The sequence below is a fragment of the Alosa pseudoharengus genome, unplaced genomic scaffold (genome assembly GCF_046254945.1).
Source record: "Alosa pseudoharengus isolate Yale_2024_CS ecotype anadromous, Long Island Sound unplaced genomic scaffold, YU_APseudo_1.1 YU_APseudo_1.1_scf_17, whole genome shotgun sequence".
Classification (NCBI taxonomy): Eukaryota; Metazoa; Chordata; class Actinopteri; order Clupeiformes; family Clupeidae; genus Alosa; species Alosa pseudoharengus.
In genome coordinates, this window is record NW_027468640.1 from 38,512,875 (window position 1) to 38,531,677 (window position 18,803).

At 41.3% G+C, this 18,803-nt stretch overlaps 1 protein-coding gene across 1 annotated transcript in view; it reads left to right on the forward strand.

The window, feature by feature from the left end:
* LOC143127127 (retinal guanylyl cyclase 2-like) overlaps window positions 1-18,803 on the forward strand; it is a 60,489-nt gene that overhangs the window by 23,839 nt on the left and 17,847 nt on the right. The window contains exons 6-12 of the mRNA XM_076288432.1: window positions 672-791; window positions 1,256-1,339; window positions 1,652-1,828; window positions 8,315-8,471; window positions 8,692-8,835; window positions 9,923-10,071; window positions 10,262-10,425. Of these exons, the coding sequence (XP_076144547.1) occupies window positions 672-791; window positions 1,256-1,339; window positions 1,652-1,828; window positions 8,315-8,471; window positions 8,692-8,835; window positions 9,923-10,071; window positions 10,262-10,425 (995 nt within the window). The remainder of the gene's footprint in view (window positions 1-671; window positions 792-1,255; window positions 1,340-1,651; window positions 1,829-8,314; window positions 8,472-8,691; window positions 8,836-9,922; window positions 10,072-10,261; window positions 10,426-18,803) is intronic.

The following is an 18,803-nucleotide window of genomic DNA, read 5'->3' on the forward strand; positions in this document are numbered from 1 at the left end:
ATTAATCTTTTTGGCCTCAATAATCCAGTTACATAGTCTCTGTTTTTGGTTATGCACTCAGCTTTTTGACCGTTATGAGTGCACCATCCGGGAACTTGCAGCGCGCTTCGTGTCGTTGGAATTTTCAGTGTGAACACCCTCATGCACTCAAATTAGGTATTGTAAGTGCAGAAGTACGCGATTTGAGACACAGTCATGTCACTGTCATATAGAGGACACAAATAAAGTTATATTTAAATGTTGCTAATGTCATTTCCGTTAAGTTGTGTTGGTTGGTGTTTGAGTTGGTGTTGGTGTTGGATATGAGATGACACTATTCTGTTAAAATGTACGCACTCTGCCAGTTAGCACACATGCATGAAAGTGTACTCACGGAAGTACGCCATGTGAGAGACAGCAAAGGCAGAAGATTGAATGGAGGAACGTGTGTGTGTGTGTGTGTGTGTGTGTAGATTGTATGGTTGTGCATATGTATGTGATAACGTAATACATGGTCTTTGTTTATGTGTGTGTGTGTTTGTGTGTTTTTGTGCAACATGCCTGCTACTTTTTTGTGGAATCCTGCTTCCAGAAAAATAAACAGGCAAAAATCTCATTGGTGGAGGTAATGAAAGATGTTTCTAACCCAAGTGGGAATGTGTGTGTGTGTGTGTGGGGGGGTGTCATTGCAGAAGATGAATGAAGAGAGTATGACGAAGAGCTTGGTGGATGTGAAGACCCCTTATCGGTCTGTCTGTGGCCGCAGTTACATACAGACTTCACCTGACTCAACAAACATTGCAATGTATGAGGTAAGCATTTGAAGGACGCACACACGCATTCTCACACAATCTTGCACAGTACACACACCCACCCACCCACCCACACACACACACATACATGCACACACAATGCTTTTTGCACATGGCTTGTGATTGTCTACCTCAGGTCTCAATGCCTCTATTCCCACCCCATCTGTTTGCACTTGCTATTGATATTAATGATCTATTTATCATCTTATCTATTTACTATCTATTCACCACAACTGCTACCTATTTACTATTGATTATCTGTCTGTGGTTTAAGTGACCCCCATTTGTTGTACTTGCCATTTGATATTATCTATACATCAACTTTTATCTATTTATCAGCCATTTACTCTAGTACCAACCATTTTATATCAACTTTCTGCCTTCAAGCAATTACATGTTTACATTCTAATCCTCGGCTCTGTAAAAAAATGTTCTGAATTGTATGGTGGTTATGTTGTTGCCAGGGTGACTGGGTGTGGCTAAAGAAATGTTCCAAGGGAGACCAGGTGATCTCTGTCACCCAGAAAACGACAAACCTCATCAACCAGGTAATGCTAGAATCCACACCAGAGGCAAATCAAAAATTTATAAAGAAAGTGATATGGATCTTCCCCAAAATTGGGAATAGGGTTCTGCCTTGGCCTATCCTCAAACTTTCCACCACAAACTTTTCAAACTTGCCTGGTCTTTATTTTATCCTGTTAACTGAGAACAGAATTGCTGAAACAGAAAATCTGAAACAAAAGCAACCTCCTTGGTGGAAGTAATGAAGGATGATTCTAACCCATGTGTGACTGGTTGTGTGTGTGTGTGTGTGTGTGTGTGTGTGTGTGTGTGTGTGTGTTTGTTTTATTACATAGTTACGGGACATGAGACATGAGAATCTCAACCTGTACATTGGGCTCTTTCTGGATGTGGGTATCTTTGCTGTGGTGACAGAGCACTGTAGCCGTGGCAGCCTGGAAGACCTGTTGGCCAATGAAGACATGAGACTGGACTGGATGTTCAAGAGCTCCCTACTGCTAGACCTTATCCGGGTAACCACCCCCCCCCCCCCCCACACACACACACACACACACACACATACAAACACACACAGACACTGTACTTACACGCATACACAAACACACACACATAGACACAGACACACACAAAATAAAGAAACACACAGAGGGTGCAAGTCCGTCAAGGCTGGGACTGGGTGAGACCTCTGTTGAAGTGAATTTAAATAAACCAATCACATGCAACCAGCCTGAAATTCTGATCTGTCTATAGGCAAAAACATGCAAACATCCCTTTAGCTATGGGACATTCTGCTGTCCTATGTGAAAAACTAAGCAGGACGGTATCCTAGGCTATAGCCAAAATACCTAGGCGATATTTGCTGCAAATAGCTTATCATTTACACGTCATGGCAAAACAGTATACATATGTCATTGTATTATTAAAGTAATGTGTTGAATTTATATTTGGAGTTCAGAGAGGTTTCACGTCTTTATTCAAACTAATCTCTAATCTCAATTTAATGTGTGATGATCGTTAATTAAATAGGCCTATCTAACCAAACTGACAGTTCAAGTTCATGAGAATATTAGAATAACAGTAGGTCTTGTAGGCCAGCGGTCCCCAACCACCGGGCCGTGGGACATTCCTAACCGGGCCGTAGCCTACGACATGAGTTTTAAAAAAAAAATGCATGCAAACTAAACTAAATTTAATTCGCAATAATGTCACGTTTTTACATGGCATAGGCCTATATGCAGTTGTTTGATTGCACGCATGTTTGCATTTCGCAAGGTCTATTTTCTTACGTCTGTCTGTCCCGCCTTCAACACTTTACATATTGCCTTCAGCGCTGCGCAGCCTCAGGTCAGCTCACTTCACTTGATCAGTTCTTGGCGAACGATAGTGTCACACGAAGTTAGCTAAACTGCTAGAATGAGCAACAAAAAACAAGCATCTTTAGCACTGGCCAGAGTGTTTGAGTTGCGAGAGCCGCTGCAGAGATTTCTTACAGAAAAAAAAGTCACCGTTAGCTGCACATTTTAGTGATGAGGACTGGGTGTCAAAACTCGCTTGTGTGGCATATTCGGGTTGCTTAATGACCTCAACCTGTCACTCCAGGGGAGAATGACGACTGTCTTTAAACTGGCAGATAAAGTCACTGTATTTAAAGCCAAGCTTGATTTGTGGGGACGAATGGGAACGGGGTGTATTTGATATGTTCCAAACAGTAGTGGGGGTTTTGGGAGAGACTGAGGCAGGGCCCTTTCTCTCGCAGCTGGTGCGCAATCACCTTGTTGCGCTTTCAAATAAGTTTGAGCGTTAGGCTACTTCCCATCCTCCAAAGATCCACGGCAAACCAATGAGTGGGTCCGCAACCCATTTGTCAATATCCAGAATAGTCCTAACTTGTCAGCGCAGGAGGAAGAGCAGTTGATCGAAATTGCAAATGACGGTGGTCTTAAAAGTGTGTATGAGGAAACCTCTCTGGCGGGTTTTTGGATCAAAACCAAAGCAGAATATCCCGAGATAGCCGTAAAAGCGCTGAAAACGTTGCTACCATTTTCCACCACGTATCTGCGAGGCCGGGTTTTCTGCAATGACTGCAACTAAGACCAAATTGCAATCGACTGGACATTTCAAACACACTGAGGGTGTCACTGTCTTCCATCACCCCCAGATGGAACCTTCTTGTTGCAGGGAAACAAGCACAGGGCTCCCACTGATTATATTCGTAATGCACGTTTAGTTCCCATGTTTTGTTCCCATATTTTGTTAAGCATGTTCACACTTGATAGATGTAGCTTCAAGTTGTTCAATTTTCATAGTTCATAGGCCTATTGTTACATTTTTAGCCTACTTATTCAAGTTCACGTTTTTCACATTTTTAGGAGTTCGTTACCTTCACTGTTCATAGGCTACATAACTGGAGCTTGTTCTTTTCAAGTAATGCATGCACAACACATATGGAACATGGAACCCCCGAAACCCCAACCCACTACCCCCCCCCCCCCGGTCCGTGACAAAAAAAATGGGAATCAAACCGGTCCATGGCACATAAAAGGTTGGGGACCCCTGTTGTAGGCTACTGCTTGCTGATGCTCCCGCTCTATTAGTAGCCTATATTCTCACCCTCTGTTTCCAATATAAGATAAGTTCAAGTTACTTTATTTGTACCCAGAGGTAGATTTTGTTTGCAGCACACCATATTGCTGGTATAACTAATAGGCTAATGTGCAATCGGTTGCCCATTTTGCAAGTTCCAAATATATGGATGAATTATTGCTTGATGGGAAACGGAAAGGCTACAAAACCCATAGGCCTACATAGACAATGTCAGTTGGCTACATTATTTCCAACCATTACAGATAGTGAAAGTAATTGTGGTGAATAATTACTTAATATTAATCTTAGACTGGCGAACTTCAGGAAAAACTCAGGAATCAAGTTTATTCTGTTACAAGCAGAGAGGGTACAAAAAAAGGGTCTATGGTCTATGTAGGCCTAGCCCAGGCCTGAAAGGCCTAGGTTGGCCTGTAGCCAACCTCTCCTCTCTTCCGCTACATCCTTAGTCCAAATCTAGAAATCTAAATCTGACAAACCTTGCAGTTTAGTTACTTTTAAATGCTTTAAACAAAGAAGAAAATGGCGTCAAAAACAAGCCCATTTGGTTGGTTCTCCACTTGGTATCAGACACACCTACTCACACCCACTTCACACCTATCCATTCTTATCAGAATAGCATGAGGAGAGATATCATATATATCAGAAATATCACTTATAGAATGTTCCAAACATTCTCACAATCAAATCATTACAATCCTTGTACTGAGACTATCAGAATGATACCAAACATGAATACATTTACATTTCATGACACATGGATACATTATATCAAGGTAATACCCTTTGTCCTGTGTAACTGATAGGCCTTGGACCAGCACATTAGCATTCCATTGGGGGAGGGGATAGTGTCTTTGTTTAAAACCAAGAAGGGTTACATGGCTAACTAAAAGTAGTCTTGAAGTTAAATTATTATCCATTTTAACCATAAATTTATTGCTATCAATTGTAGACCTAATTTAGTATTTCCATGCATGACCAATATGAATTAATGCAAATAAACCAATCTTCCTATGTATTAAAACTCAAATTTCTAAATATTTTAGTAATTATAACCGCAATCGGTAATTGTCGGGGTCCAAGCAAAATGGCAAGAAGTGCCCTTTAGCAGAATGAACAGAATGTCATAAAATAGTATTGGACCTTTACAAGATATGGTATAAGCATTAGAATCATTATAGACCACTCCCCAAAAGTGGATTGATACGTAACTTTGAAACGGAGCGACAAATCAAAAAACGGAAAAAAGCCAATGTCTGTCTACAGTGTAGCCAAATGGTGAATTGGATGCAGGATGCGGGAACTCTGTAGCCTGACGAGCCAGACCCACATTAAAATGTAGGGTCTGGGCACTCACCGTTCGCAGTGCTCAGTCCGAGGGGCGGGATAATCAGTTGTCTTTCAAATTCCCTCTGCACGCAATAGGACAGTGGCAGCGCTATGAGTCCCATGCGTTTCCCACCAGCGGAGCTTGGCTAGTTCAAACGTTTGCCAACTTAATAAAAGCTTAACTCGTGTCACACTGTTCGCCAACAGCAACATCCATCTTATTTGTTTTCAAGTAGCAGGGAATTCAAGCCAAACCGTTGCAACTCTGCCATCAATCATTATGTTAAGCCCACCTAACGACTCTATACACAATTTCATTGGCCTGATTGAGTTTTGATTTCTGGAGCTCACAAGCCAACGGAGAGTTGCTAGACTAGCCCTGGCAGCAAATGTAATTTGCTGCCGCTAGGGGCGCGTCTAAATTTTCGAGGCTAGGAACTCTGAGATATGAGCTAAAACGTAAATGTGCTTATTATAGTGCCCCCAATGGACAGAAATGGGTAATTTCTGTTTTCTGTTTGCTGTGGAAAAATAATAATGATAAATAAATATAACCACACGCAGTGATTATTGGGGTCCAAGCAAATTGCAAATCCTGCCCTTAAGCAAGTTAAAGGAGGAGTGTGACAAATTTCACCTTTTTATGCCAAACAGTTCTTCAAGTTTTTTTTGCTCGAAATTATATGTTGTATGATTATGAGTCACGTTGTAGCTGGTTAGCCCATGGCATGGTCTAAAACTCTCTCTTTCCAGACGTCGATTGGAGAAATGAATGGGAAACTTACTTCCAGAAACTAAGCTCTCTCGGAGGAGGGGCGAGACTGTTGAGCTCTATAATGACAACTGTAATTTGGCCATTTTGGCAGTGGCAGATGATGTCATGAAATCACACCAGGTATACATGTGGCAAATTGTGTCAAACAGTTCATTAGATATTGACATGTGGCAGTTGTAGCGCCCCCTATGGATTGAATTTTACAAACATCAGTGTGCATCCAAAGAATGTTGTTTTGATGAGGTGTACCTCAATAGGAATTTAATAGGATTGGCCCTATACAAGATAAGATAGAATAAATATAATAATTATAGGCCATGCCCCAAAAGTTGGTTGATGCGTAACTTTAAAAACCAAGCGACAAATCAAAAATCGGAAAATTGCTCTGTAGATGATGTGTACAAAATTTTGTGAGAATCGGATAAACGGTCTAGGAGATAGATTAGTTTCACTTTGGAGTTTTTTGAAAATGGCTGGAAAGCTCCATGACGGAAATGGTCGTGGCTAGGTTCATTGGATGCAGGTGCTCTGAAGGAACATTCAAAAATCCCATACGGTTCTTGAGATATGAACAAAAACTTACAGTGCTCCCTATAGACTGAAATTGGTAACTTCTGTTTTGTGAGATCATGCACTAATTTGGGACCTATGGTGAAAGTTTGGTGTCTGGACCTATTAAGGTTTTGGCTGCAGATACACTTCTGCTGCGGAAAAATAATGATAAGAAGGAGGAATAATCAGAACAAACACAATAGGCTTCCCGCAGCTTCGCTGCTTGGACCCCTAATAATAGGGAAGAATAATCAGAACAAAAACAATAGATAGATAGATAGATAGATAGATAGATACTTTACAAGGATACAAGGAAGTTTATTGTCACATGCATAATAGTTACTGGATGTAAGAAATGCAGTGAAATTATGTCTGGTGTCAGCCTATTTGTGCATTTATGGGGGGGGGGGGGGTAGTAGGGTAAAAAGTGCAGTAGAAGAGGGGTTAAGTAGATTAAGTGGCAAGGGCTGCATAAGAAAGGTGGGGGAGGATTGGGATTGGGGGGGGCACCAACAAGGAGCACCCAAGAGCAACAGGGGCAAGGAAAAACTCCCTTACTAAGGAATAAACCTTTATTGGGAAAAATCAAGGTCTCATAGCATACAGACATCACACACAACATTCACCAACAGCAGAAAAAGTAATAAAAGTATATAATATAAAAAACAGGAAGACAGTAGAAGATAAAGAATATACTAAAATAAAATACAAATTATACTAAATAACACTAAATCTAAATAAAGTCTAAAACAGTATCCACATAGTGTGCTTAGGGGTGATTAAGCATGAGGCGCTTGCAATGACTGAGGCAGGGCCTGTGATTCTCTGTGCATAGTAAGGTTAGGTGCTCTGTGAGAGTGAGTGGTGTCATGGTGATGGTGCAAATGAATAAGTCCAACAGTGCAACAATAAAGTCTAGAGATCAGCATAATATAAATATGGACATATAAGAGAGTAGGCAAGGTAATATATAAAAAAAACTATATCAGTGCAAGAATGGGTTGACGTAATAGGGTTACAGCCATTATACAAGTATCGATTATAAAGCATTAAGTATTAAATGTATAAGTGTGGCCACAATCCAGCTGTGGGATGGAGGGAGGGGTTATGCATATGTGCTAATATAGCACACAAACAGTGAAGTAGTAAGACAGTGGGAAAAAGTGGCTAGTGGACAGACAGTACACAAACATGGAGAGGGTGGAGAGGCAGACAGATTATGCGGAGAAGTCTATCTCTCCTCTTCCCTTAAGTGAAGCATTGAACAGTTCAATGGCCCTGGGGACAATTGGCTTCCTCAGTCTGTGCAAGGCAGTGAGCGAAGTCTCCAGCTGATCAAGCTCTTTTGCTTTTTAATAGTGCTGTGGAGTGGATGACAGTCATTGTCCAAAATGTTGATCAGTTTGTTCAGTGTCCTTTTGTCAGATATTGAAGTGATGCACTCCAGTTCAGGGTTCCCGCAGCTTCGCTGCTTGGACCCCTAATTAACCTAGGCTTGACTCTGCCCACTTTGTGCATCTGACTCGCTTTGTCCACAGTGCGCATGCACTGACGTCAAAATACGCTGCCAAACTCGGGGCCAAGAGTATGTTTTATTTGATTGGGCAATGCAAAAACAATGTAGGACAATAATTTCTGAGATACAGATAAATTATTCAAAGCAGTAATAAAAGGTGTGATCTTGCTCAATTTGAAATCTCTCACTCTCTTTCTCTCTCTCTATTTTGGGGTCTCCTCAAAGGGGATGAGGTATCTGCATTGGCGTGGGATCACTCACGGGAGGCTTAAGTCTCGTAACTGTGTGGTGGATGGCCGCTTTGTCCTGAAGGTGACCGAGTACGGCTACGCCAGCATCATGGAGGCCCAGGGTGTCAGCATAGAAGACACCAACCCTGCTGGTGAGCCACACATAAAACACGCACGCACACACACACTTACCTGGTACACCAATAAGCCTACAAGGTTAAATTAAATGGGTTTTCCAGAAAAAAACTCCCATCACACCAGCTTTGTATTTATGCTGTATCAAGCTCTTATGTTGCATTTGGACATGCAGTAACTCAAACACAGAGAGAGAGAGAGACACAGACATTCACCCTCTTGTAATGCTGTCTGTAGACATGCTGTGGACAGCTCCAGAGCTCTTGCGGAGCCCCAGGGCCGGTGGAACGTTTGCTGGAGACGTCTACAGCTGTGCCATCATCATCCAGGAGGTCATCACGCGTTCTGCCCCCTTTTGCATGATGGACATGCCTGCCAAAGGTGAGGGCATAGGCGTGTGTGTATGACGCGTATATGGTGCGTGTGGACCTTATATATGTGTGTATATCTGGGTTTATGTTGAGTGGGAAACTGTGTGTGTGTGTGTGTGTAGGCCTGTCACGATAACAAATTTTGCTGGACGATAAATTGTCTCAGAAATTATTGCGATAAGCGATAATATTGTCGTTCTGAGAATTTTCCTCGGGAAGAGGAAGACGGCCCACTTGTTGTGTTTTTTTTTCCCCAACTGGGAAAACTGCAGCGGATGATTGTGTTTTAGATGCATATGCATGTTTGTTGTGTTGCCGCTTTTAATTGCGACTGTTTTCCAACAAATGCGACACACGACTCGCACACGTTCAGTGGTTCACCACGGGCATTCGGTTTAAATCCGAAATGCTCTCACACTGCAGCTGTCGCGTTTGGCTTAGAAACCAATTCTATCTTTTTTGTCTTTATCAGGCGTAGCCTACCGGTATACTTCTCGCGCGGCTCTTTAGCTGCACTCTGTGGTAGGCTACGCCAGTAGTCCCGCCTCCCCACACACCATGCGACTGACAAGTGACTGACATGAGGGTTCACTCATCGTTACTCTAAGGACCCGAGAGAGAGAGAGGGAGAGACGAGGAAAACAAACAAGCATGCAAATGGCATTTATCGCGGCCAGAAAAATTATCGAGCTAATTTTAATTATCATGCGATTAATTGATTAATTGAATATCGCGACAGGCCTATGTGTGTGTATTTCATGTTAATTGTTTGGTGAGTGTTCTGTGTGTTTGGGAGGTGCATCTACAGTAGGCAGGTTTGTGGATGGTGTTTGAGAGATGATTCATTAGGAAGTGTTTTCATGTTTGAGGTGTTCCTGGAGTTATTGATAGATTTGTGCATAGTTCATTGTCAATTGTGTGTGTGTTTGTGCGTGTGTGTTTGTACTTGTGTACAGTATGTGTGCATGTGTATGATGTGCATTCATGTGTGTGTGTGTGTGTGTGTGTATGTATGTATATGTACCGTATGGATGTATCAGAAGGCGTCTAAAGACTTATCCCATAAACAGAAACGTGTGTGTGTGTGTGTGTTGCAGAGGTAATTAATAAGCTACGCTCCCCTCCGCCGCTGTGTCGACCGGAGGTGTCGCTGGATGACGCACCCCTGGAATGCATCCAGCTCATGAAGCAGTGCTGGAGTGAAGATCCTGATAAACGACCCACATTTGAAGAAGTCTTCAAACAGGTAATGCACACACATACACACAGACAAATCACAGATCACACACATTTGTACATGACTACACAAACACATACACCCAAGCACATTCTCCCATAGAGACAAACCAATTGTCTTGCACACTTGTATTCTTCCTGAAGGATTCATCTTGCAGATATTGTAACGTGTGTGTGTGTGTGCGTGTGTGTGTGTGCAGTTTAAGCAGGTTAATAAAGGGAAGAAGACGAACATCATTGACTCCATGCTGCGGATGCTGGAGCAGTACTCATCTAACCTGGAGGACCTGATCCGGGAGAGGACCGAGGAGCTGGAGGTGGAGAGGCAGAAGACGGACAAGCTAGTGGCAGCGATGCTACCCAGGTCTACACACACACACACATTACTGACCTTTCTGTTCACAGAGGTGTTGATAAAAATGACATCAAGATTCAGTATCAACTCCACCTCCTTCCCTTTCTCTCCCTCTCTCTCATTCCCTCTCTCCCTTACTGTCTCCTTTCATTTTCTCTCTTATTTTGTCTCTCCTTTTCTGTTTGTCTTTCTCTCTCCGAGTCCCTTTTTCTAATGCAAAATGGTAATTAATTAAAGGACTGCTTTCCAACTGATGACAGGTATGACCTGGTCAATTCAAATAATTGGAACATAGACCTCCTGACAGGGGCGCCGGGTTCCATAGTATGCACCATGCGTGGCCCAGGCCACTAGGGATGAGTGCGCCACCATTGCTTCTGTCCAAAAATCCTCAAGTGGCTTTCTTTTTCCACAAAACTATATTGTGCCAGATATTCTGGCTGCCCGCAGGAAATCACGTGCATTGTGAGTAGCTTATTTTTTAATGAAAACATAGCCTACTATAGAATTTACAAATGATTTCCTTTAATTTCACATTTCCCAATCCCAATTATTTACGGTATTTATTTATTAATTAATTACATAAGATTTAAAAAGTTAATTTTAACACCTTTCCAGCATTGCCCTTTTCATCTCACGTACTGTACCCCCTAGTGGCAGCTCACGTACCACCGGTGGTACACGTACCACACGTTGGGAATCCCTGTGATAGAGAAAACACAGTTAGATAGATAGATAGATAGATAGATACTTTATTGATCCCCAGGGGAAATTCAAGGTCTCAGCTGCATACATACAACATACACATTCTTTAACAGCAGAAAGAGTAATTAAAGTATATAATATGAAAACACAACTAAGCAGTAAGGACAGTAGAAGATAAAGAATATGCTAAATATACTAAAATACAAATTATACTAACACTTAATACAATATATAAAAATATACTAAAATACAAATTACAAAATACTAATCTAACACTTAATCTAAATCAATTCTAAAAACAGTATCCACATAGTGGTGATTAATAAATCAGAGGCGCTTGCAATGACTGAGGCAGGGACTGAGCCTGTGATTCTCTGTGCATAGTAAGGTATGGTAAGGTGCTCTAAGGTGCTCTGTGTGAATGAGTGTGAATGAGTGTCATGGTGGTAGTGCAATGGTGATAGTGGTCATGGTGATAGTGCAAATAAGTAAGTCAACAGTGCAACAATGAAGAAATAAAGTAAAGTAAAGTCTATATATCTATATATTTAACTATTTAAGAAAATGTGGCCACAGTTCGGCTGTGGCATGGAGGGGGGGGTTATGCATATGTGCTAATGTGCTAATATAGCACGCAAACAGTGAGGCATAAAGACAGTGGTACAAGTGGCTAGTGGACAGACAGTGCCAAACATGGAGGGGGTGAAGAGGCAGACAGACTATGCCGAGAAGTCTATCTCTCCTCTTCCCTTAAGTGAGGCATTGAACAGTTCAATGGCCCTGGGGACAAATGACTTCCTCAGTCTGTCCGTTGTGCAAGGCAGTGAGCGAAGTCTCCAGCTGATCAGGTTCTTCTGCTTAACAATAGTGGTGTGGAGTGGGTGACACTCATTGTCCAAGATGTTGATCAGTTTGTTCAGGGTCCTTTTGTCAGATAGTGAAGTGATGTACTCCAGTTCACCTCCCACTACAGAGCCAGCTTTCCTTACCAGCCTGTCAATTCGCCCCGTGTCCTTCTTCCTTGTGCTTCCTCCCCAACACACTACTGCATAGAAGAGGACGCTGGCAACAACAGACTGGTAAAACATCCTGAGGAGCTTACTGCACACATTGAAGGACCGCAGCCTCCTCAGGAAGTAAAGCCTACTCTGCCCTTTCTTGTAGAGTGCATCAGTGTTGGCTGACCAGTCCAGTTTATTGTCCAGGTGGAGACCCAGATACTTGTAGGTGCTAACCATCTCCGCATTGACCCCATCAATGTGGACTGGTAGCAGAGTGGGCTTAGACCTGCGGAAATCCACCACCATCTCCTTGGTCTTTGAAGTATTAAGTTGAAGATGATTGAGTTTGCACCATTGCACAAAGTCCTCCACCAGGCTCCTGTACTCCTCCTCCTGCCCGTTCCTGATACACCCCACAATTGCAGTATCATCAGAAAACTTCTGCATGTGGCATGACTCGGTGTTGTAGCAGAAGTCAGATGTGTACAGGGTGAACAGGACTGGAGAGAGCACAGTTCCCTGTGGTTCTCCGGTGCTGCAGATCTGGTGCTGCAGTTATGGTAACCTACTAACAATAGGCCTTTTCACACTGCCAAAATCGCCGCGATTTTATGTACCAGAATCGCGGAACGACTGTCCCTTTCACATAGACCGAGGCGGAACGGCGGGACAAAGTGTCTCGCCAAATTTACTACCAAGCCCCCTAGACAATTTGCCGAGTTTTTTCGTTCCGGCACCAGTGTGAATGGGTCAAGGCCAGGGACGTGCACAGGGGGGTTGCTCAGGTTGCCCGGGCAACTGCCCATATGCCCTTCTTGACTCATGTTGCCCTTCCAATGGGGAAAATAACTAAATAAATCGTACAATGGATGCAGAATTTCACGTAGGCCTAGATAAAAAAAAAAATTGCAAAGCCTCATTTACTTCCATTCGGGCACCGAAAGTGAAATTATGGGGTCGTATGTATGTGTAATTTTTCTCAGTCATTTCAAATTGGTGTTAAAGTTTGGTTTTCACTTCTAAGTTGAAGTGAAGGGTCTATAGAACAATTTGAGTCCGAGTGTCAAACACACAGATAACAAAATAGCCTCTAGGGGGCGCTGCAAAATATTTAAACTGCTACAACTTTTTAGCCTAGAAATCTAGACGCACCCTAGCGGCGGCAAATTAATTTGCTCAGCTTGTACGTCTAGTATCGAACCATAGGAATTTCTATTGGCTTAACACCGTGGATGACGGCCAATCACAGCGCTCTATTTCGTTAGAGAGTCTTAAGGCGGGCTTAACAGGATAACGACATCCTGCGACGGTGAACAACAAGGAAGGTGGCTATGGCAAACGAAGAGCGGTTGTTTGAATCGGCGTTGGCGTCAACTTTGGAGGAGTTGGACTTGTGCTTTTCTTTGAAAGTAGATCAACACAATGCACTTAAGTCATTCCTTTCGAAGAAGGATGTATTTGCCGTTTTGCCGACCGGATACGGATATGGTCGTAGCGCTGGCCTATTGCATGCCTAGGCAGTTTGAAAGACAATTCTCTGCCCGCCCCTTGGATTAAGCGAGGTGAATGATTCGATGCCAGACTATACATGTCAATGATATAGAATGGCCCGCCAGGCAAACAACTTTTGACTAGTTTAACCAAATATAACATATGAGGTATGTATGGATTCAGAATTAAAAGGAGAAACTGGTGAGCTAAGCACTGGTTACCAGATTAAAAACACACTTTATAATAAACACACTTTTAGCCCATGGACAGAAAAATTTTGCTTTTTTTTTTAGATAATTAGGAAATGCCCTCAAAGTTGCAATGAAACATCATTTTTAAAGTTATTGTAAATAAAGCCTGGGTAATCACTCAACTCGATTTAAGATCGTTGTTCAGAATATCCCTGAAGCACAAAGATACCTAGGATACCCATACACAAATATGGCTGCATAAAGCCGATGTGATATTAAGCACCCAACTTGCAACTTTGAGTTTATGAATTTAGGATCATGAGTACCAACTTTTTTCAATCAAGCCATCATTTTATTCACAAAAAAAATCACAAAAGAACTTTATATCTGGAAGAAAGTAAATCAATAATAATGTGCGTGGAATTTTGAGGAACCCATTGCGTAATACAGGCTTGTGAAAAAGGCTAGAGGGCTATTTTTGAGTACATAAATCAATGACCAATGACACAGTTTCTGAATAAAGACGGTTTTAGGTAGTCATGAAGTAGTCGTGATAGCCTAAAGTAGGCAACAGACCCATTACACAGCTCAGTCATCATCATGGGCATTGCCTAGCTCTCTATATCAGGGCCGTGCAGAGACCTTTGGAGGGCCAGGGGCTCAAATTGAAAAAGGGCCACATGAAACAAGATTTTTAAACATATGTCAGCATAATTTACAGTTCAATCCGTTAAATTATAGCGACCCATATTGAAACAAAATTCAACATGGAATCTTACAACAAACATAGTATATATCATTTACCCCACCAGGTGAAATCTTTATCTATTTGTTTGTATGTGTGGTGTGTGTGTGTGTGAGAGAGAGAGATCCACTGCCTTTTGTGGCTTTCTTTCTGCATTTGTCTACTGTCTTTGAGGCATCTTGCACTGCATAATTCAATATCATGATTTATAAAACAAAACACAATTTAACTTTGTAAAAACCAACCTGAATTGACATGAATCTAGCTTTTAGTCCGTTTTATAGCTGTAGTTCAGCTGTTGTTCAGTTGTTCAGCTTTGAATCAGAAAATATAGTTTAAAATTATAGCAATAATTATAGCAATTATATACAGTACCCTCCAGAATTATTGGCACCTCGGTTAAAGTTGACTAAAAACTTTAATTTTAATTTAAAAACTTTAATTTATTGTAATCTCACAATGAAAGAAATGAGGAAAAATCCAACCTTGAAGGGAAGCAAATTTATTTGGAGAAAAAGGAAAATCTCATAAAGAAATAAATATTTGCAAAAACACATTGCTCACAATTATTGGCACCCCTGCTTGTAACTTCTTAAGCCTCCCTTTGCCAATAAAACCCCATAAAGTTGGAGAATACAAAGCAAGGGATTTAAGACCGTTTGTCTTTACAAAATCTCCCCAGATCGTCCAGATTCCTAGGTCCACACTCCTCTTTGACTCACCCCACTGTTTTCCTATGGAGTTTAGATCAGGGGACTGAGATGGCAATGTCTGGAGCATGATTTTGTGTTCAGCAAACAATTTAGTTTTGATCTGGACATTTGCTTTGGTTCATTGACCTGATGAATGATCCAATCATGACCAACTTTTAGTGTCTTGGCAGAGATTGGCAGATTTCCTTTGAAAATGTTCAGGTTTTTCTTGGTATTCATGACACCATGCACCTTAATTAGGTTCTCAAGGCCTTTGGGAATAAAAACAGCCCCACAATAGCACAGCCCCTCCACCATAATTCTCATTAGGCATGGGGTTCTTTTCAGTATAGCCATTCTTCTATGTACACCAAACACATCTAAAGTTTCTAGCCAAAGAGCTCAATTTTCATTTCATCTGACAATAGACCACACTTCCAGACAAAGTCACTGTACCATTCAGTAACTCCTGCCGTTTACATTAGTAGTTAAATGGCTGGACAGGCTTTTACCTGCATGCCCTCTAAATAAGCTATTAGCAGTGAGGTCACTTTTGAAGATTTTTTGGGGACTTGGTGACCCTCAAGATGATACATCATCGGTTTAATACCGCTATTATCTGGCCCTATAGCCCAGAAACCCCCATTTAACCCCATCTCAAAATTGTACAAAGTAAAGAGGCATCATACAGGCCCCTCTGATTGGACAGACAGTCTATCAGTCAATCCCCGTCAACAACCATTTCCATTGATTAAAAGGAAAAGAATGTTCCTCAACAATGCAATATTCTAAAAATCAGATATTCTAGAATGCTTATTCTACAACATTCTAATGCAATTTTTGTCAGTATTTGCTGAAAGATAATGCATAAAACAACCCTCATTTTAACATATTTCCACCAACTGGATTTTCATGGACTTTTACTATGGTGTTTAAATCACCAATTGAAATATAAAAATGTGAAAATAAATTCTGTTGCAATAAGTTTTGGGTCAGACCTTACTTTGAAAAATGTAATTTCTTGAATTTCCCCTAGGGATCAATAAAGTATATCTATCTATCTATCTATCTATCTATCATGCATGGGATATCATAGGCCTAATGTTTGTTTGTGGCAATGCAAGGGATTAGGCCTACGACAGTGTTTTTCAACCACTGGGGCCGTGAGAGATCATCAGTTGTGCCGCAGAAAATTACCCAAATGTCACTCACTGGTCCAGAAAAGCAACTGTTGCATCAAAGAATTTAGTTAAAAATTATGTTTCATTGCAACTTTGAGGGCATTTCCACCCTTTATCTAAAAAAAAAGCACAATTTTGCTGTCCATGGGCTAAAAGTGTGTTTATTATAAAGTGTGTTTTTAATCTGGTAACCAAATGCTTAGCACACCAGTTTCTCCTTTTAATTCTGAATCCATACATACCTCATATGTTAAAATTGGATAATCTAATGGAAAGTTGTAGCAGTTTATATATTTTACGGCGCCCCCCAGAGGCCATTTTTTATCTGTGTGTTTGACACTCGGACTCAAATTGTTCTATAGACCCTAAACTTCAACTTGGAAGTGAAAACCAAACTTTAACACAAATTTGAAATGACTGAGCCTTAAACAACCTCACTAAAAGTCAGTAGGGGAAGGGGAAGGGCAAACTCTTTTTACGTGGCTGCAGCGCTGCACGCGACCGGTGTTACATGGCAACTGGCACCCATGTTAACTGGCTGCGTTGGTGACGTTTCACGAGTAATGACGTTACTTTGACAGATGTGGCCGCTTGCAGATTTGTCACTTTCTGATAGAAACTGGAGACGAACAAATACAAATATGCATGACATATTTAAATGTCAAAATTGTCTGTAGTAGGCCTATACGCTACATGCACTAGACCATGAATATGCCACCAAAATAGCCTTATAATAACTCCACGTGGGTATCGAACCTGCTTCCTAAATGAAACCTCTTACATGATACCCATTCATCTACGTACTTGCGCCACGAACCAGCTGATAAGTCAGTGAAATTTACTTAACTTAGTCTATGCAATTAGAAGAAGTCAGCTGATGATTGTAGCAAGTTAACACGGCTGATGGTGTTGCAGTTGCCCAGCAGTTGCAGTTGCCCAAGCCAGTAGGTCTTCAAAGTATCAGGTTAAGTTTTCAAACATTTCACTGACTGCTGGTCAGGCTCTCTATGGCCGCCTACTAGTCTATCTGTAGCCTAAATTGAGGAAGCGTTGCTGGTCTATAAATAAATAAATAATAATAAAAAAAACGTGTGATGGGGAGGATTGAACCCACGTCGACTGCGTGATAAAGCAATTTAGTCATGAACCTGTTGCGCCACAGGAGAAGCACCAACTTAATAATTGGGAAGTCAAGTATCAAAAAAACATTAAACCCATGTTTACGTGTCAGCAACATTAACGTTAATAGCCTATAAGCCTAAGAGTTTTGACTCTCCCTGTGCGCAAATTTTGTGTAAAATATGGACACGTTATAGACTTCTCCTGCCCATTGCTGTGTGCGTTTTAATGCCTGTGTTTCATGAACTGAATTCTTAAAAGAATAGGCTGGACAAAAGGATACACAATTAGGCAACACATTTTTTTATTTGATTTATTTGCTGAGGTTCATGTTCATGTGCCTCTACAGACACTTCAGGTAGGGGCGGCCACAGCCTAACCTCAGAGAAACGTTTGTAAAACTTAACCATGATACTTTGAAGGCCTACTAAATGGCTTGGGCAACGGTAGCATGATAACATGGTAGCCAGATAACATGAACAGCTATGTTAACTTGTTACAATTATAACTAGACTGCATTTCCGGCGGGAACTGCAAAAGTGTGCTTGCCTTGGTTTCGGTCACCAACATGAGCAGACAGTGGCATACGCTATTCTGAACCTGGCTTGATCCAAGCATTCTAACAGTGCCTTTCAGTGTTGGAGCAGTGGCAATACCGCAAAAGCTCTAGGAGAGGGCTATTCAACTATTGACTTGCAGGGTGAATGCGGCTCGTTGGATTTTACCTGTGGCCTGCCTTTGAATTTAGCTTCTATGACTAAGATCAAATCAATAAAATAAAACAACAGCAGTGATTGGCTGCAAAAATAAATAATGTCACGTGTCTTGCACCTCTCAAACTGGGCTATCAGGTAACCTAGAAGAATTGAAATGATGAAATATGACTAAGGAATTCAAATGCTGCTTGTTTGTCAGGATACTTTTTCACTGATTTATTTAAAAAATATGAGCTATGAGTGTGAATGTTATATATTCCATCCCCTAATTCTGTTTTACTGGTTTATTTGACAAATAATCTATATGGATTTGCTCTATAAAGACCTTATGTCTGTTTAGGATTGTTTTGAGAGCCTATTGATGTATCTCAGAATAAAGTAATGTCCACAACATTAGTGATGTTTTTTTTTGTGTGTGAATGTATTTTACTTAACTAATTTAATGTAGCTGAATACTCATGAACGCATGTCTCTAATAGCCACAATAGGAGTAATTTTAGCAACACCGTATTTTGTGTGGCCCATAACGACCCAGTGGATCATGAA